The 20,811-nt window shown below is 38.5% G+C and overlaps 1 protein-coding gene across 2 annotated transcripts; it reads right to left on the bottom strand.

Annotated features, from left to right (window-relative positions):
- Positions 1 to 307: 307 nt before the first annotated feature.
- TMEM242 (transmembrane protein 242) lies at positions 308 to 20,572 on the bottom strand. Of its 2 annotated transcripts, none has more exons than XM_003204143.4 (4): positions 20,362 to 20,557; positions 18,847 to 18,947; positions 15,320 to 15,457; positions 308 to 1,426 (listed from the first exon to the last, which is right to left on the bottom strand). In XM_003204143.4, exons 1-4 carry the CDS (start codon positions 20,471 to 20,473, stop codon positions 1,328 to 1,330), a joined length of 450 nt encoding a protein of 149 aa, XP_003204191.1. In that variant the 5' UTR covers positions 20,474 to 20,557; the 3' UTR covers positions 308 to 1,327. The 2 variants fall into 2 exon arrangements, with proteins under 2 accessions (XP_003204191.1, XP_010705588.1); XM_010707286.3 differs by lacking the exon at positions 308 to 1,426 and adding an exon at positions 12,642 to 13,731 and having other exon boundaries at positions 20,362 to 20,572.
- Between the last annotated feature and the right edge of the window lie 239 nt (positions 20,573 to 20,811).

Here is a 20,811-nt window from a genome sequence, read left to right on the forward strand (position 1 = left end):
AATATTCACCACAATTTATTTAATACTGGATTACAACAATCAAACTGTGGAAAAGATGTCATCTATTATACTTCAATTGTGTTAAAGATATTATTCTAGTGCTGTCATGTTTCATAGGAAAACCACACTTCTCTATTATTCATCTGACATTTAAAGTTTCTTTTTAACATTCTTTCCTAAAAATATAAAGATTTAATCACAAAAGACAGGTTCCAAGCAAACTTTATTAAATCTGGCAGCTGTCTTAATTGGACTGTGTGCAATTGATAAAAAATCCCTGATAACTAGGCATTCACTCGACAAAGAATTGTTCACTGATACTATTTTTTTATTTCTGCAATTTTACAGATGTACAGTTCTGCAAATACAGTGTTTGAGTACAACGTATTATTTTTCCTAGTTATGCCTACGCCTCATGAGATTTCTGCAGTGTGGGAAAACGACACATTGCTTCTCCTGATAGAAGAGCCACAGGAACCACTAAATAACATCCCCCAGAAAACACACAATTTGTTGGCTGAAAATATCTGTTGTGTAGGACAGACTGGACATAACACTATTTTATGTATTTTTCACTTACATTATTCATACAAATATAGTAGAAGATTTTATACAAACGGTCAGATTCACAATTGTGGGATCCAATAAAAAAGCTACTACTGAAAAAAGAGTGACTTTATTGAGGTCTCTACTGCTGCTCTGCAGAGGAGCTCAGCAGGTCATTACCTCTGTATTTGATGTTTTAAACTTTCCAACCAGACAGACAAAAACAGCTTGGTTTAGACACTTTCTCTGATACAACTTTAAATATCTCCTTTATTTTTAGAAGAGTGCACTGTAACCTTTATCTTCAGGCTCACTGATGGACCTTTTATAATTATCTTGATATTTACATTCCTAATGATGCATGTAAATGGCACTGAAAGCACTGTTCTTTGTTTCCTAGAGAAATAAAAGGCAGGATGGAGTAAAAGTTTATTGAGGTTCTGTCCTTATATATTAACAATTAATTGTTTTTTTTTTTTTTTTTTTTTAAGTCTTCATAATGTGCAGCCTTTTTTCAAGTTGGAACAAACTTACCTTGGAAGGTTCATTTTCTCACAAATCAACCATACCAAAAACACTGTATACATACAGTATAAATTCAGTATAAATTCTTATTTTAATAATCTTGCCACTGAGATGCTAACTGGCATTCCCAGGTTCATGAACTCAATTCGTAACTTGCTCAGTCTGATTTTTTTTCTCTTTCATTCAGATGAGACACTTCTGAAGCTTCTGCTCCTTTTCTTGCTGAAAAAGCCATCTCCAAATGCTTCTGATTCTTTCACTTTGATTTAAGTAAGTCTTCCCATTCAACGGTGGACTCACTATTTTTAGGTATTGCCGGAAACAGTGACTGCATTTTAGTTCGGAATTCTTTCATCTATAAAGAGGTTAAGAAATAAAAGTAGTCAACTATTAATAAGAGGCTTATTCCACAAAATATAGCTGTTTGAGGTGAAGAAGATGTAAAAAGGCCTTAAAAATAACAGCAAAGTAAGATATTCCCTTTAATTATACTGGTTCAATTAATTAAGTGAAAAAAAATAGTATGAAAAGGACCCGCTACAATTCCCACATCTAAAGAATCACACTGGAATGTCTACCTTGGACCACTTGTCTGAATGGTTCACTACTATTATATGAGCTATTGTGTGAATATATATATATATAAATATTAATGTTTTTTTGTTTTGTGTAAAATTACTTCAATAGAATGCAGCTATATTTTCAATGCAGTGCCTTATTCTGCACTTTCTCTAGATTGAAGATCTTTTATAATAGCTCTGTTTGAGGATTTTAGAACAAGATTAAAGAAAATGTTCAGCTCTGACAGTTTTTGTTTATCCAACAATATAGATACAGGTGATTAAACAAAATCTTATTAAAATTTATTTATTAATAGACAGGAAAAGAAAATTCATAATTATACATAGGACCATGCTGTTCTTTCTTTATTGATAAATTAAAATGTGTGCTTTGAAAAAGAAAGATTGCTGTCTTTATATTCTACGTATTAATGCATTAAAATCAAACACCAAATCTATATTTATGGTAATCATTTTGAGACCAATGGCTGATTCTATTGTCTTGACAGGCCAGAACTGAGAATTAATTTCATTAAAAATCACTTCTTCTTAAAGTAGCTGTTTAGATTTAATGGGTTCTTTTCTTCCAATACTTTTACATACAAGGACTGCTCCAATTATCTCCTATTTTATTTGTTGGTCCACGATGCACAAAGCAAGCTTGACTAGAAAATAAAATATTACAAGTCTATTATGAAAGAAAAAAAAGGGTATTAATCTAGAAAGCACCAAAACAGTGCTATCAATTGTAGATTTAAGAATAGTCAGACTTCTCTCAGAATGCTAACTTACCTTCTGCAGGTAAAAGCAACTCATTTTCTGAAAAAGCAATTTTCCTTTAGCACATAGACAGAATTTGAAATATTTAATGCTTTTTTTGTTCATTTTTAAGATCCTGTGATAAATTTCTTCAGCCTTATCTTCTCAGATTCTGATGCTTGTTTGTAAAACCATTTTGCAAGCAATGCCAGACTTAATGCCATCACCTTGCTCTTCCAAGCATCTACATCTTTTTCCATGGCCCCTCTGTATACAAAATATTTTTGATTGCAGTTCACAGGCTTGACTGTTTTACATTTTTCTCCAGACCTTCTTCTTTTGCGATTTCCATGCTGAACAGTGAACTACTTTAATAAATCATAATACTAAGCTGATCACCAGCGTGGATTGACTTTTCAACATTTTGCCTTAGGCTGTCAGCTATTTAGGAAAAGCGTTCTCTACAGTGACTGCCGGGGGCTTAAGAAGTACCTGATATCTTCTTGGTGTATCTAACTGGGGTCCATTTGTTCACAATGGAAACGTCACAGCTACTATTACTTGACATTTTCTATGCAACTTTCATTTCTATGCAACTTAAAAATCCTACATCCTACTATTTCTCTCCACAATAGTTTTTAAGTAATACATTAAGCAATGTAACTGGTACTACACACAGAGTTTTATTCTTTTTTCTCTCTCTTCCCAGTAAGAAAGTGCAGTAGGGTTTCACTAGAGCTTTGAATAGGATTTCTAAGGTATTTCTTTGTCATCTGCACCACTAATGCCCACAGCTTTTGAGTTTCTTCCTCCATTTCCAAGTTGTGCTAGTTACATAAACTCAATGTATTTTCAAATCCTGGCCACTGTCCTCCCAGTACTCAAAGCTCCTTTTCAGCTCCCTAGCCACTGCCAAAAAGCATGGAGAAGGCTTCAAAAAACCTTTCTCTGGTGGAGTGGAACCAGTGTACATAGACATAAATCACGATGGAAACTGCAACACAGTTCCTTCCCTCCCAGTGTCAATGTCTGCTCCTTGTGAATCCTTCTAGTATCAAATTTTACGCTGTGACTTCTCTCAGTCATTGACTATGCGCTCTGTACCTTGGCTGTTGACTGACCAACCTGTATTTAGTACAAATTTGGCCTCCAAACTAACTCATGCTGGCCTCGCACTTGATTGCATTTGGTTGGTAACATCCAGGCCTTTTTTTCAGAGATAAACTGCTTAGAAGGTCTCTTCTCTCTCCAACCCAGAAACCTCCTGTATTTCTTCCAGATTCCATAATACACATGCCAGTGGTCTCAAATCAACAAGCATTAATTTAATTAGAAAAGGTAATATGCCTATGTACTAAATACTGGAACGTTCAGAAATAATTTATTGTAGTAGCTGCTTTTTTATGATTGTCAGACACACTGACCCTGGGGCAGTCGGCTCAACTGCGATGTCCCCAATTAATAGTGCAGTAAACTGCGTGCTAAAAGCTGAATGTATTCCACCTCTTTTGGCTGCCTTCCTGATCACAGACCACTCACTCAAACCCTCCTTCTGAACCCAGTGGCACATGAACGATTTGTAGCACATTTCTTGATTTAACATTCCAGCATCCTCCGTTCCTGGAGGCAACTCTCAAAAGTGAATTTCACTGAAGTGATTTTTTTATTTTTAATCACAGATATTGCAAAGCTTGATACTGTTTTTCCTGCCAAATAAATTACAGTAACTGTTCCACCTCTGACTGTCAGGCTTCTTTCTAAAAGGGTATCATCTACCTTGCTGCATTAAATAACCTGTAATAGCTACAGATCACTGTTATTTTCCTATCTTAACCTAATGATCCTGCCTCAGGTGGCAAAAATATGGGGACCTAAAAGCATCTTGCAGTTAATAATGTCTTTTTAATGTACACCGTTGACAGAATGTCACACAAAAATTGGGATAGCACTATTACTGAGAGCACTTATGTGGCCGTTCATATTAAAATGAATGGAAGAGAGGCTAAAAAAAGTCTGTTTGAATCCTAGAATGAAAGTTTTGCAAAGAAATGTTCTCTTTAACGTCTGACATTCATAATAGGCCAACCCAAATTCTAGGAATTATTAGTTTCCTATTTTAGTACTTGTACCAGTAAGAACTGCTTACATTATCTTCCAAGTGAAATGAGGTTAGATCCCCTGCACTGGAATACTGACTGAGAGCACAACACAGCATGTCCACGTCTTACATTCTCATCAGTCACCTTTTACCTCACAAGGAACCAAGATGAGACAGGCTGCCTTGGATTTAAGAACATCAGAGAGGATTGTTCTTGCTACCTTTTCCCAAATCTCAAAGTGATTGCTGTTGCTCTTGTCAGCTAACGCTTATCAAGGTCTGCATACAGAAATAGCAGGTTATTTGTGGAAAACAGCATGCACTGAACCTTTACAGCACTCCAAGAGCAGAGCAGACAGCCTGCTGGCTGAAGGCAATTCTCTGACTGCCACGGTAAAATGGAGTGCTTGCTGCAGGTCACCTTGTACCAGCTTGCACGCTGACCTTACAGTAAGCACAGAAAGTAGTGCTCTGGTTCATATTCTTAGATCTAATACTTCATTGGCAAAGGTGTTCAGGTTACTCAGAGTCCACGCATCTCTCATTGATAAGGCACCTGCTCTACATCATGAGCACATTGCAGTTCCTTCACTTCGGTCTAATTTCTGAGTGAACGGCACTTAGCTTTAAATATTGGGATTGTTAACTGGTAGCTTGGAAGTCTGTTTCTACACCTCTGTAGTAAGAGAAAGAAGATGCCAGACCAGTAGAAAAGCCTAAAAAAAAGAAAGCTGCTGTGATTACTCTGAATTAAAAATAATTTTAAAAAAGGAGATGCTTAGCAATTTGTACTCAGTGGGAAAAACTGACTTTCATTTATATACACAAAGGCAGTAGTCTTGTAAACTACAATCTTAAAAAACAGTTACTTCCTTATACCTAGAGCTCTATGAGTATGCCTTAAAATTCTATGAATAACTAAGATGATTTTTCTGAAATCGAAGGCCAAGAGCTTAAGTTGTTCTAGTGTATGATATCTCAAAGCAGACAATGTTAGTGTTTCAGTCTCAAGCCTGTACCTATGATGGTTGGACTGGATGGTCTTGAAGGTCTTTTCCACCCTTGGTGATTCTGTGATTCTATTGATTTCACCAGATGCTGGTGCAGATCTGAATGCTGCACTAGAATTCCAAAAAAAAATAATAATAGTATAAAGTTTGGATTACACTGTCTTGTTGCAAAAGGCTTTTGTGTGATGCAGAAAAATTGAGTGATTTTTTTTTTTAAAACCATTGAAGAACATTCCTTTTCTTTCTGCAGTCTTACTTTCAAATCTGGGTGCCTGAAAAGGACATCCACATGATTAATCTTCTATGATGTATTACTCGTTTCTCCTTAGTCATCTTGCACAATTTGAAAAATTAATGTAATCTACAATTTAAAACAGTTAAATATATAAATGTATGAAGCATGCTAGTTAATGGACCCAAAGCATCAGGATCAGCATACCCACTGCACAAGCTCTTGTGCACTGTAGTTTGGATTTCTGAACTGAATGAAAAACAAGAATTATCTGCAAGTAGGCAGTTCTTTCAAAAGGTAAACTGAGTAATTCTTTCCTCTGTATGACCATTAATTCCCAGTGTGCGTTAACCAGAAATGAGGGCCATGGCTGAGAAAACCAGACGGTACAAATCAAAGCCCCAGCCTTAAGCAATTCACAAGCCTTGATGCCCAGAATGGAACTGAATTGCGTGCAGGCCACACATTGGAGCTCTTGCTGCATACAGAGCCAGAATGCAGACAACCACGCATTTCAGGCAAGCAGAGCAACCTGCATGAAAACACAAACACATGACAAGGATGGCCATACTGCCACACTTGAAGATGTCATGGTACTGAGATGCAACATAAAAACACCAATCAGGTAAGCTTTTATTCAGATTTTAGTTATATATTTGTAGTTTGCATTAAAGAGAGCCAAGGAATGTGCTGATCCACTTGTCCCCTTCCAGAAACCCGCAACTGCTCCTGAGGCAACATCTGACCAAAGACTGAGTGTTGTTTTATTCTATCATGGAACCATGATGACTTAGGTTGAAAAGCACCTTAAAGCCCACCCAGTTCCAGCCTTCTGCCATGGGCAGAGCTGCCCCCCATCAGCTCAGGCTGCTCAGGGCCCATCCAACCTGGCCTTGAGCTCTTCCAGGAATGGGACACCCCAGCTTCTCTGGGCAGCCTGTATCAATGCCTCACTGCCCTCTGAGTAAAGAATTTTTGCCTAAGATCTAACTTAAACTTCCTCTCTTTTAATTTAAAGTAATTTTCCCTTGTCCTACCATTATTACATTGTATAAAAAGTCAGTTTCCCTCCTGTTTATAAGCTCCCTTCAAGAACTGAAAGGCCTATCTAACTTCCCAACAGTTTGGTGTCAGCTGACATTGACGAGTCTCTTCCAAGACAATGAAATAATTCCTCAAGAGAGCTACAGTTACCGTTTTCCTATATTCTTGAAATGCTTTCTTACAGTGTCCCTATAGACAATGCAGATGTAGCAGTTTTCCACTAAGAAAAAGATGATCTTATTCCTTGAAAAAGCATTCTCTGTTATCAAGTACACAGGTTCCTTGTTTATATCTTCTACTCCTTGTGCAAAATAAAAGTAGCACATATGTGTGGAGGCAAGTCTTCTCCACACCACTAATTAGGTAATACAAGCAGTATAGATAATATGTGTATATACAGAAGGAGGAAGTGCTAATTTGTATTGGTACTAAATCTTCCTTGAATTTAAATAAGCACTGAGGAAGTAAAACAACATTAAATACTGAGCAGACTTGAATTATTTTGAATTCTATGACAATAAGTAAGAAAGAAAAAATGATTTTATTATGCAGTCAAATGTGCATAATAAATCAAACATGATAAGGAATAGAAATATCATGAATAGGTGAGGATTAAATAAAACTAAAATTAAAAATAATAGCAATAAAAACATCTAGGAATGACTTTGGGATGTTCCTAGAATGATTCTAGGAGATACACTGCTTTCAAGCAGCATTTGGACATCTACAAAACAGTATAAAAATTTAAGCTTCTGCAAAATGTCAGTATTTGATTGAGATCTGTACATCTTAGTATTATTTATGGATGCTAAAAATTTGTGAAGACTATGTCTCCGTACTTGCATTTTATTTTCTTAAATCATCCATCCTTAGACTCAATACTCACTTGTATTTGTAATGTACTTGTGACTTCAGTCTCAAAAATATTATCAAATATCTCCCAAAATAGATGGGGTGATGTTAGTATTGTTTTGCATAAAATGAATATTTAGAAGTTAGATTTCCTCTAGATAAAAGCACCTTGTGTAGGAACTGTCCTCACCAACAAAACCATACTAAGCATATAATCTCTGTATTGTTTTTAATTGCTTTAGATGTCTCTACAAAGCTGTGCAATTGTGCTAAATTGTTAATATTTTAAAGGTTAAGATCAAAGAAAAAAGATATCTCATTAGGAGTCACCATAAAAATGATAACTAACATTTTATATCTATATTAGTCACAAATTACTAGTTCTCAGTATTTTCTCAGCGTTCCATAGAACAGATATATAAGCAACAAACCTACTTATGAATCATCCTGGCCCTCTTCCCTTGGGAGGACAAATGCTTTCATTTCTGAGGAAATTTATTGAGTGCATGAAGAGCAAAAGGGCTTTAAAGCATAATTTATCTTGCTTATTAATTGTTCCATGGCTCAGTGTGCCACTGTTGAAACACTGTTTGGCTTTTAAAAAAAGGTTCATAATCCTTGTTATTTAAAAAATAATAATAATTCAAAAGGAACAACAAGCATTTGTAGATATGTTCTAGTATCTGTCAAGTATTCTATTGCTTCAAATTTTTAATTTAAAGAAAAGCTGCTTATCTAAAGTGAGGATTTACAACTTAACTGTAACTTCTAGAAAACTGTGAAATATTTTCAAAGGATTTGGTCCTGTTGACAAATAGCAAACAAACTGTAAGCAAACTGGAATTCAGCTTAATAGGATTATCGACGTCAGTTATTCCTGTAAAATAAGCACACTGAATGCAAAACAAGTTTAAACAATATACTGCTGACAGTCAGCTACATGAGAATCAGACTCTGCAACTTGCCAAAGTCAGCGGGTTGAGGATTAAGAAAAACGAAACACTTGGGGACAGAGGGATAGGTCAGGAAGACCTTTTCGAAAAACAAGGAATAATTTATATCACAAAGGTGGATCCTATGCATTTTACTCATTAAATAAAGCAAGGGGTCACCATGGTGTGTATCTTGCTTGTACAGACAGGCTATGTTTCCGCCTTTCAAAAAACATCAGTTTAAGCAGCAAAGGAAAGGGCAAGAGACCAGATAAATCACTCTAACTGCAACCCTGCTTTGCTTTAGGCTTTTAATTTATTATTTTACTATAACCTTAGCTTAATTAAAGATCAAAATGAAGCAATATTACAGAAACAAAACAACAGAATTTGGGCCTTGTTCAGAGACAAAATAATATATTTTTCCTCCATTTCCAGGACTATGCTGTGACCATACATTTCTTCAAGTATTGTAACTGCAGGTCCCCTTGAATCCTCACAGACACAACTCTCTCCTCACTGCAAATGGCAGTGCTCTATGTGCTTTCAAGTACATACCTAAGACTAGAACTGCCTAAGTGCCACTAAGTTTGGACAACTTATCATCAGAAAATAATTTATGAAGGCCTATGCGTCCTTTAATTTCTGATCAGTTCCCTCTTACTTCCGATAACCCTATGCTTATAAATACATTGTCTGGGCAGCTAGTAATGCAGGAGGAGGAATCACAATTTTATCAGGTGCGACCATTGATCCGAACATGGAACTACTGCTGCAGTTTGTTACAATATTTATTAAACCATACATTTATATCATAGAATCATAGGCTCGTTTGAGTTGGAAGGAACCTTTAAAGGTCATCTAGTCCAACTTCCCTGCAAGGACCAGGGACACCCACAGCCCCTCCAGCCTGACCTTGAATGTCTCTGGGGATGGGGCATCCACCACCTCTCTGGGCAACCAGTTCCAGTGCCTTGCCATTCTTACTGTAAAAAAATATTTCTTATATTCAGTCTAAATTTCCCCTCTTTCAGTTTGAAAGCATTTCCCCTTGTCCTCTCACAACTGATCCTATTGAAGAGTCTGTCCCTCTCTTTCTTATAGACCCTCTTTTAACATATGCACATACTTAAAAACTTTTGTTGGATCAAGGCTAGCCTCTACTGCTCTATTGCCTAATGATTCAAAGTAAGATATAATGTTGCTCAAACTAAATTACATTACACCATCTGAACTTATTTTAATACAGACTCTGAAGTGTGACTTACAAACAACAAAAAGGTATAGCAGATCATAGCACTTGTAAAACAGAGACACAAAATCAGAAAGGTTTCATTTTTCTATATAAAGTTCTCATTCAAATCGACTGAAATAACAAGGTTTTAAGATTTTTTTTTATTTCTTTACTTACAAAAGTTTTTATTTAGTGAAACATCATTTATTCTTAATCTAAAGATTTCAAACTTCATGAAGTTTTTGTATAGAGAGTAATAAAATAAGATGCTTCAACTATGACTTCTTAGATATAATGAAATGAAAAACATGCCAAACCCATTATTTTCTACAAAATTATTTTCAACACCTTTGTGTTATCCATCAGGATACAGTCAGCTCACTGTACCAGGAATCTAAAAGATAATGCCATGATATGAAAGTTGTTAGATAGTAAATATACTTGTTGTTCAAAGTTATAGGTCAATTGTTAGGCCTGTGTTTAATATTACATACATTCTTCTGTTCTGTGAAGTGAAGTGCCTGAAGTGGGAGGCTGCAGGCGTGTCTGGGTGAACACTGGAGTTCAGACCAGGAATTTGCTTTGGTTGTGAATCTCCCAGTTATCCATCCTGGGCATGAGCTGAACAGTCTCAGAAGACCCCAGATGGATGTCTTTAGGGTGCAACAAAACCGGAGGTATGTTCTAGGAGCACATCTAGTGTACTCCAGCTGCAAACAGGCATTCACATCATGGGACAAGGCTAGAGTCAGCTCAAATTTAAAATATCCCCTGGAATGGTTGTAGATATTAGAGCCCCAGGCCCAAACTGCTTCACCGAGCCCAATGCTGCTGGTCATTGACACTTGTTCACACCGACAGAAGTGCTGGACCTTGACATCATCAAAGACGAACTGCTTTCTTAAGAGTTCACTGGAAGTTAGTTAAAAAGTCATACTAATGATATGTTAATGACATGTTAACAACATCTGGATAATTTCTGCATGGGGCCCAATGTATATGAAAATAGAAAACCATCAGCTCCTAGGTTCTGAAAACGAAGATTTCTCTTTTACATTAATGAAAAATAGAATTTAAACTATTATCAAACCTAGTCCTCACTGACCCATCACTTCTCATTTTAGGGATAGGAGCTCACTGAAATTTAGTAGGGTTTATTACTTAGTAATCTATTCAAAAATGACAACAGCAACAACTGCAGTCAGGGGATATTAACAACCCATCCTAAGACTGCGTAAAATTTTTTATATCCCTTACCAAGACATAAAGATCAGTTTCTTACTATCACTCCTGAGTTTTCATGCTAGCATAAAAATCAGTAGGCTTACCGCCCTTATCAATAAAGCCATTTAAGAGCTGGAAGGAGGCATTGTGACAGCAGTGTTTTAAGAACATATTGAATATAGTGGCTTTCTCTTCTGCTACCAGCAGATGTAGCTGCAGTGCAGAACAAACTATGAACACATCCTCAAGCCCTTTGGCCCTGTGTACGAGGATCACATCTTCTGCCCCTCTTGCACCAACTCTGCTTTGCCCAGGCAGGTGTAGCAGATAGGTGTCTGATAATATAGACTTCTTTTCTTAAAAAGAAAACACAACAACTACACATCGCATATAGCAGTCCCATCGCTGGGTTTAATTTTGTCCTTTCCAGTGTGTGAAAGATGCTCACCACCTCTTCCTATGCAGGCAGCTATGAAAGGTCTCACAGCAGGCACACTGACTAGCATTCATTCACACCACTTCAGCAGTGCACTGTTTCAAACCAGAGTGTGGCTAAAGTGAGCAGGGTTCAAAGGGCACGGAACATATTGTTGGCTGTACTTCTCCAAATTTACTGCCCAGCTTTGCCCTTCTTCTCCTTTAGAGTCAAAGCAAGCTGTGGAGTGCATGACCTTCAGCAGTTCACATGGGTTGATCAGTCAGGAGTGGAACTGCTCAGTAGCACAGCTGGCTAGCCAGCCATTCCTGTGAGATCTCCGACCCATCACGTCTGATTTTCCACTGTGGCTTCTTGTCATGATTTACTCCCTGAGACAATATCAGGCACTAAACAACACAGCAGCTTGGTTTCACTAGACTCAGAGCTCTCCTCCAGACTGTACGTGAAAGCAGTCCTCTGCTCACTGGGAACATGCCAAGACGTCCACAAGGACAGAGCATGGTGATGGATTTGAGAACACACTGGAATTAATGGACTTTTATGTGTGACAGATGAAACTTTTTTGTTTGCTAAATGAAACATCTGTGGTGTTTATAATTAAAATTTTATTATGCCTAACAATATTGAAACACCATATGAGCTGTTGATAATGTTGTTATCATTATTACCAGCAGCTCTTAAACAACTGAAATCAGTGCCCAGCTGAGAGAGGAGGACAGCATCAGGGGCAGATCACTAATTAGCACATCCCAAAGGCAGTTAGTTACTGTTGAAGGCAGTAAGGTGAAGGAACAGGGCAGCAAGCTCTTCTTCTTGTTCAGCTGCCAAAAGTTTAGTAATTAAGATCACAAAAGTTCCAGGCATCAAGATGAATCCAGGTTTCTCTAAGGTCATGTATAAAACAGCACTTTCAGAGACTAATATTTGCTTTAACGTCAGAGCTTTCAAATATGCATGCAGTGTAACTTCAATTGTAACTTCAAACTTTTCACAGCTGTGTTATGGGGAACCTACAATTGTTACTGAGTAATGGAGTTCACAGAATTAAACTATGCTGAAGAATCAAGATATTTATATTCAGGTAAGCCTACAACAGATTTTTCTCAAGTTGTTCAACTGAAATTAAAATGCTCGTTAGAAAATGTTGAGACTACCATAAAACCTGCAGTAGCTCTTGTCTAAAAAGTTAATGTTTGAAGAAATTTTATTTTACCACAACTCCAGTAAATATTTTCACACAAAATTAAACTTATTTTTGTGACTATCTAACAATTATTAGTTTCAACAAACGTATCTTGTGTGTTCCTAGAAGTTAGCATTGGAATTGACTGATTGCTAGTATATTATTACTGTCACAGAAGCAGAGATAAAGAATTTTCAAAACTATTTCTCTGAAATGGGAAAACCCTTTTTCAGAATTAGTATATACCTAGGAATCCAGAACTAATGATGTGCCAGCCAGCTTGTAACACTTATTTAACCTCAGGTGCTCATGAAGATGATACTTAATGCACAGAAGGAACACCTTCCATGAGATAGTATTTCCTCCTGAGTGTTATGTTAAAGCAGCATGCAAAGTGTCAACAACAATCAAAAGTTACTTGTTCTTTAGAATTATATTCCTAGAGTCCCTTTTCTCTGGTCAGAATATTTCATCTTTAACACACTTCTGCTTTTGTACTTCTAACAATTTTAAACATATATTTAATACATAGAGTAAAACAGGATAAAGAAATGCATGGCAGAAACTTACAAATGTAAATTTGCATTTATGCTGTGTAATGAGTAGCACTACCATATGAGTTTCCTTCTTCCAACTGCAATTTAAATCCATAGCAAAAGCAATAAATATGTCAGTGAAAAGCAGAGGAAGAGATCGGTTCAAAATTATTTGCAGCCTCAGCCTCTTGACAGAAATCCACTTCCTTTAGTGTCTGCAGTTCTAACTGTGCCGTGCTGTTAAACAAAAGCACTCTACATAAAGAAACCAATACCAAAAGGTGTTTGTAAGAGCCTCTTAAGTTTGTCCTATCTCCTTTCAACACTAAGGCAACACAGAATATAATAAAGGATGACTTTCTGATGATAAATGGTTAGCTAGTTGCTAAAAGGCCATGCACTGCTGTTGTGCCCTTATGACATGAGATCCTGCTGTCAGACTGTGACATTTCCTGTACTTAGCCACCTCAAGCTTGTGCTCTTCTTCCCTGTCATATAGTCTCGGTGAAAGAGCCTCACAAGAAAACCAAGCAGCTGTGTGTCCGGGTCAGCATTTTCTAAGGAAAGAAAAATTAAGCTTACTGACAAACAGTTGAAGTAAGTTGCTGACTAGCGTCATAGTGTCCTTCAGCAGGACCAGAAGTATTCTGAGTGAAAACAAGAATCAGCAGCATCGCGTGAAGTGAATCCTTTTGGCTGATGATGTAAGTGACAGTAAATTCAGCAGACTGCTAGATTGCTATAGCTCAGCACACAGAGAGCATAAATTGGTATGCCTGCTCTTCTTTCTCTGCTATTCCTCTACTGCCTAACAAGTGGGACTTGAGTATAAACAAAATACATTTTACGTCCTGCTTTCCTTTATTGGTTCTTGCTGAGAATCAACATTAGAAACTAAGGAATTTGTGCATGCTGGGCCCAGTATGGTAACTGTTGAGTCAGGGCCTGAACCACTGATTGAGCACCTGGGGAAAGGACCCACTCAGCCCTGGGAGCACAGATGAAGGCAATTCAGATGTGTACTGGAAGGGGTGGAGCCTGGCCACGCCCTTCTTAGACCTCATTTAAGGGCTGACTGCCACTGGGGAAGGATCTCTGGCTGGAGATCCCTTCCTTGTAGAGTTTCTATTGTGAGCTTAGATCTTCAGAGATGGGCGAGCGCTTTTTCTTTTTTAACACCTTTCTATTGCACAAGTTCCTTTGTCGTCATACCTCTTAAACATCAACACAATGGAATGATAATATATGATTGCCACAGGAACCAAATGGCTAACTCACAGGATTCATTAGCAGAGTGGATAGCAAGTGAGAACTTGAATTAAAAGTATCAACGAGAATAGCATTAGGGTGGAGCAATATATTGCTGCTTTTAGTGTTGGAAGATCATGAAATGTTCTGCTGGAAATAGAAGTAATTTTTCATGGAAGGTGAGTGTATTCATTCCTACTCTTTATAAGGAAGTGGAGTTCTGCCAGCTGCAGGGTGTCTCTTCAGTCATGGCTCATTACTGGGGGCAAGCCAAAATGCTTACATGAACTCTAGTGTTCACACTCAACACAGTGAGATAGTGGAACATTAGAACTTCATTAATGATAGCCTTTGCCCCTTGAGGCATGCAGATGCTTCCCAAGTTTCTTTGCCTTGGTGTGGCACATCATGGAACATCACTCTGTTACACTCAAATCCTCTGACTTCTGCCCCTTTGCTCCTTACAGAAATGCACTAGGAAGAAAGCTATCTTCACCCCAGTTTTTCTTACATCCTCAATGTCCTGATGTAGGAAATAGAACTTAGACAAATAGCTATAAAAAGAGGATTTGGGGGTAGCCTTCAATTCAATAAGCAAAGGATGCAGAAAGTTTGCAGCCACTATTTTGGTCTCCAAAGTAGAGCGCTGACTCTTGAATAATTTGAAATGTGTGTAACTAAACACAAGCAGGATAGAACTGTTCTTCCCCCTAACCTGTTTCCTCCACAATATCCCACTTACTAAAGATGCAAAAATGACTTTTCAGTCTGCACAGCCCTCTGGTTAGTCACTGTACGTGTTGAGAATCAAGGGTACTGCCAGGTTGAAGTAGTACAGAATATGATGAAGAATTCTGGAAAAAATACAGTATTTGGAGAATCATATTTGCTACTCACACTGTGAACACCCAGAGCCTTCCAGATGGCAAAACTTAGTAATCCAACTCCACACCATGCATACAGAGAGCCCCATCCTAGGGCACGTAATGCCAGTGATGAGCCACTCTCAGGTAATGCAGCTGTAGCAGTAATACCCTAGGGGGAAAAAAAAAAAGACTGATCAAGACAAAGGGAACAATAACTGGAAAAAAAGAAAAATAGAAATGAAACAATTTAACTTATTGCTCTACAATTTTTCTTCTCTTGCCAGTTTATGTGATGTCATAAAAACTCATTATGGATGCCAGCAGGCCCACAGTGCCAAGCAAGTGGATGTATAAGCTGCTTTCTCACCAGGAACAGCTTTCATCACTGCCAGTAGCACTTGGGAAGCTTTAAAACCTGAAGATGCTGAAATGAACTGTTCAATAGGCACAAGAATCTGATAGTTATCCTGCGGCTCAAAAGCTGCATGTGGATCAAAAACAGGACAGCTGCACTGGAACACAATCCTTCTATAGAATTGATTTTGGTATGATTTCTTCAGGGGTGGTGTGAGTGGGGCATGACTGTTACCCTCTTCATGTCTTCATCTAAGCTCCTGTAAAAGTAGATTAGGAAAGTGGAGGAACCTATGCATCCTTCAGTTTGATGCAGGATGTAACAGTGATTGAGACACCAATTTTGAGATGCTGCAACTCTGAAGGAATTCTAGAAGCTGTTTAGGAAAATTCTGAAAAGAACAAATAGCAACATTAAGCCTCATTTTCCTGCAGAGTTCACTAAGTGGTAACAAAGATAGCATTATTCCATTTTCACACTTCCCATTTTTGTCAGAAATAACAGTGGGTGTTTTTTGAGATTCTGCTGCTTGAGTCTTCCATGAGATGTATTGCAAAAATACAAAACACTTGGGAAAGTCATCTCAGGCTAAGAGGAATGGAGTCTCAATCATGACAGACTCCAGCTACAATGAAAACTTTTTTTTGTCAGAGCACATCAGTATAAGGTGAAGCTATGAAGGGCTCAAACACATGGTGACTCACAACAGTCAGTTCACACTGAGTGTTTGCTGCTAGCCAGTCATTCTTGGATGGCAATGCCCCCTGCACTGTACTTAGCTCCAATAGGGCAGCTTCAGTCCCTTTTAATTTATTTCTTTCTTTGACGTAACTAAATACGTGCACAGCGTCTATCAGAATGGTATTTGGCCAGTGAAAAAGCATCAGTAGTTTTGGGGTTTTTTTTTCCTCTTGGCTTTGTATTCATCAAAATGTTAAAGTAATCCTCAGACAGTGCTCAGTATTAACATTTGCCCTTTGGATATAGCTCTGGGCAGTTACCCAAGGACAAACACCAATGTGCAAAGGACACAACTAAAATCCATTTTATTCCTCATTTGTTCTGATTTGAACATCCCAAAGTGGAAGCTGTTAACAATGTTCACCATGTGTATATACACATAGATACACAGACACAAACAATAGCTCTCTAACCACACCATTAAACCGAGTCCTACTATTTTCTTCCTGCAGCTAATGAACTTTCCTAACTCTTTCAGTAGAGATTGCATTGAGTAGATTTAAAAATGCTGATGATTTCTGACCTTTTCTTGCTTCAATAGTCTACACGTATACAATGTGTAGAGTTTCCATTTGGAAGATGGAAAAAGAATGGATGAAAATATCCTCTACACAGAATCCTTAAATAGGAGTCATTATCTGTGAAAATTGCTGGCAAAATAACTTGACCACTATTTAAATGCTAGATTGTCTAAAAAAAAAACCCAAAACAAACTAAAAAAAAAAAAAAACCCAAACAAAAAAACTATATGGAAACGGTTGATTTGGTTTCACTGACAGCAGTCAAAAAGTGTTCTGTTCCAAGCTGATTGCTGAGGGATGTTAAGTATAAAGATAGGGATTTCCGTAAACACCAGTTTGTTATAAGATTATCCAATATGCTGTTCAGAGCATCAAGAAAGCTGATTAAGAAATGCCAAAAAATTAAGAGGACAACAGTAGAATACTATGACAGCATGTGGGAAAAAGGTGTAACTAAGAAAAGAACATTTCTGTTAGGAGAACAGAATTTTAATCATGAGCCTGTTATTGTATATGTTGTTTTCTCCCTGTTACTGCTCCAATACTGGGGGAGGATGGGAAAAAAAAACTCTTTTATTTGAAAAAATAAGCTATTGAACAATGCTCAAATCTTCTTACAAAAAAAAACAACAAAACAAAACAAGGCCAAGAGAATATAGGGCAAGATTTGCTGGTTTGTTTCCCAAAATGCATGCTTCACACTTATTTTATTTCTTGAGGGCATAGGAGAAATGATAAAGGCCTCAATTTTCCAACTATCTCCTTGTGGACAAGAATGTGTCTGAAAGGAAACTGTGCCTGAAATAAATATGTTCAACTTCATCAGTTTATTGTATTGAGTGCATTCACATGGCCTAAACCATTCTAAAACTAAACACCCAGAAAAATTCTGATAAAATTGGACATTTCTCACAAGAAGGCTGCTGCATCTGAGCACTTTAAATTTAATACACATTCCCCCTTCCCAAAAGATGTTTTAAATGACAGTCGCTGCAGTGGCTCATCACAAAACAGGATTACGTAATCTCAGTTCTGAGTAAATTTGGGCTCTGGTTCTATAAATGCTTACTTAATTTCAGTAACGTGGAAGAAGTTCATTTTCAGCTTTATCTCTCTCGAGTAACACTGCTGTTCTGTAAGACAAGTCTTGTCATATGGTCTGAAAGCAATCATGAAACCAAGACGATGTGATGCTACATCTTCCCTTTTAAATTGCTATTTTTTTTTCCTCCGATTCATCTATTTTAATTGGTCACAGACTGCATTGTGTTTGCTTCTTATTTCTACTCTGACTTTCATGCTGCAGTTTCACTGACACAAAAGCTGGCACAAGCCAGCAAAGATGGTGAAAGAAGGGGTCTTGCATTTCTTCCCCGCGTTAATTCTGGGATGGCTGGACTACTTCTTTGACCAGCAGTGCTGGCTTATGTTTGCTTGAAGTATCTGTCAAGCTATGGCCTTGTCCTAAATAGGAGACATATTATTTTGGGGTTGAATGTCTAATATGGATGCAATTACTCTTAGTTATTTATAGTTACACTTCTATGACTGAAATAATGTGTTATTTTTAATAACAGGCAATGACCTGTACTAACTATAAGTTTAAGTAATCTTTACCTCTTTGGTGGCAAAACCTCAGAGATCCCCTATAAGCAGTTACATAATTAGCAAAGTTTAGCCTTCCCTTTTGAAATCACTCACCTATCACACCTTCACAAAAAGTATCATTTCCTTTCTACACTTTGCAGTATTTAAGTTGAGCAACCCAGAAATCATACACTATTCCTAGCAAACGTTTAATCCTACTCCTACTGATTTGAAGTCTAGTGCTCTGGCCGTCAACTTTGCACAGCCAAACTATACATATATCAGCATTACTACAAAGCACTTAGTTGTTTTTTCCCATCTATCACAACTGGAGAACAGTTTAAATGAACAAACCTTACTGAACCAGTTTGGGTTCTTCTTCTTTGCCATGGCAAGCGTGGTGCCAAAACCTGCTATCATTCCTGCTGTAGCAACCGTACCTAGAAAAATTCCACCTGCCAAGAAAAGTTTAAGACATAAAAATTAAATTGATATTAATCACTGCAAGTGATACCAATACATCGCGTTCTGGGACTGCTGTATAAGTCTCCCATCTTAGTGAGATGTGCACGCCTTTTTATAGAGAATACAATTATCTGTGGTTCTGTGAAATTAAGATCTTGTCTCCTAGAGGGAGAAAAAACAAAAAGCAACCTGTTTTGACAGCAACACCTGAAAAAGAAAGGTCTGTCAGTATATGCTGAGGGGAAAGGAACAGTTGTCCAAATTATTTATATTAATTACCTATGGTAAGGAGGAAAGCATATTTTGAAATGGAGACTTTTGAAAACAAATAGCAAGATCTATTTGCAAACTGCATAAAGCAGAAGTCACTCACATCCCAGGATGCCTTTTCACAGCACTTCCAAATTTCCCTGCTCCCTCTGTAGCCTCATTCCAGAATCAGGATGCTAAAATCAGCTCTGTGTTACAAGATGTGCTTCATCTGCTGCACCATTGGTGACTTCAGCCATCTGAAAGCCTGCCTCAGAACACCGTTCTGTAAGTAACACATTCTCTTTGGCATTGTCAGCTTTATGTTCTAATGATTTAAACAAACAAACAAAAAACCAACAAAACCACATGAGCCTTCCTAAGATACAAAGCACTCCTCACTGCCAGCTCTTCTGCAGCCACCTGGGACCTGCTTCTTGCATCAGAAAGGGACTCGCAGCCATATCAGACCACTTGTAAGAAAAGGCCTCCTGTGGACCCTGAATGCACTGTACAGCACCCGGCTCACACCAAAATGCCCTCAGTAGAGGCAACAAGCTCTGCCTTTGCAGTTGTTTGATACCCAGCTTGTCTTCTCCTTTTCCTAATGGAAATACCTGTTGGGTAAAAAAGTTTAAATATATATATCACTTGAATAGGAAACAAGAATCAAAATCCTCTTATGTCAGGTCTCACTTTCTAAACTTAGTTATGGTATTACTGTGATGGAGAAGTTTGCTGTAGCCGGGTCAGTGAGATGTGTGGTGGACATGCAGCCTGGGAACAGGAGGACCTCCAATAAGCTGACAGAACACAGGGTGCCCACTGCATTTTATGCTTCAAGGTCTGCTAAGCAGCAGCATTTTCCGATTTCAAAAACAGCAACTGGCTTTTAATTAATTTCTGCCCAAAGAAGAGGAGAAGAAGAGGATGCACAGCCTCCAGCCATGGGACCTGGGCCAGGAAAGCACTACAACGAGCAGAAGCACCCCGAGGCAGTGACTGAGCACCCTCCACCCGGGACAGCGTCTCCTGGCTCCCGCAGCCCGCGCGTCCACAGCGCTCCCTCTCAGGGCTCGGCCACGCACGCCCCACGTGCTGCCGCGCGCCAGTGACCCGAGTGGGAGGGGAGGAGAGGGAAGGCGCTTCCAGCACCTTTAATGAGGAAGAGCTTGTCCTGGGAGGCCGCGGTGCTCCCGCGGCCCCGGGGAAGAGGCGTCGCCAGCGCGGGGTCCAGCGGAGCCGCAGCCTGCGGGGAATCCCCCATGCCGGGCTGCGGGAGGACGCGGCAGTGGCGGCAGCTAACCCGGAAGCAAAATGAGCGGGACAGGGAAGCGCGGCCGCCCTTCCTCTTCCATCTCCATCTCCTCCTCCTCCTCCTCCTCCTGTGCCGCTATGGATGCCGGTATATGTGGGCGCCGTAGTCTAACCCAGAGCCCTCATAACTCAGGAGTGAATGAGCAGAAGTCACAGCCTCTCGTAGAACACGGCTATACTAGCACACTCGGAAGGGATTTCTATGTAAATCTCAGTGACAACGTGATGGACTTCACTAAACGAAACTGAAATCTTTGCTCCCAATGAATTTCACTGAGCTGTCTTGAC

Source organism: Meleagris gallopavo, chromosome 2, assembly GCF_000146605.3.
Source record: "Meleagris gallopavo isolate NT-WF06-2002-E0010 breed Aviagen turkey brand Nicholas breeding stock chromosome 2, Turkey_5.1, whole genome shotgun sequence".
Taxonomy (NCBI): Eukaryota; Metazoa; Chordata; class Aves; order Galliformes; family Phasianidae; genus Meleagris; species Meleagris gallopavo.

Excerpts from the sequence above, each read along its gene's own strand:
- TMEM242 (XM_003204143.4), bottom strand. The coding sequence starts at position 20,473 with ATGGGGGATTCCCCGCAGGCTGCGGCTCCGCTGGACCCCGCGCTGGCG. Across the intron at positions 15,458-18,846 it reads ACCCAAACTGGTTCAGTAAG|GGTATTACTGCTACAGCTGC; the intron begins GTTTGTTCATTT and ends TTTTCCCCCTAG. Across the intron at positions 1,427-15,319 it reads AGGCTCTGGGTGTTCACAGT|ATGAAAGAATTCCGAACTAA; the intron begins GTGAGTAGCAAA and ends ACCTCTTTATAG.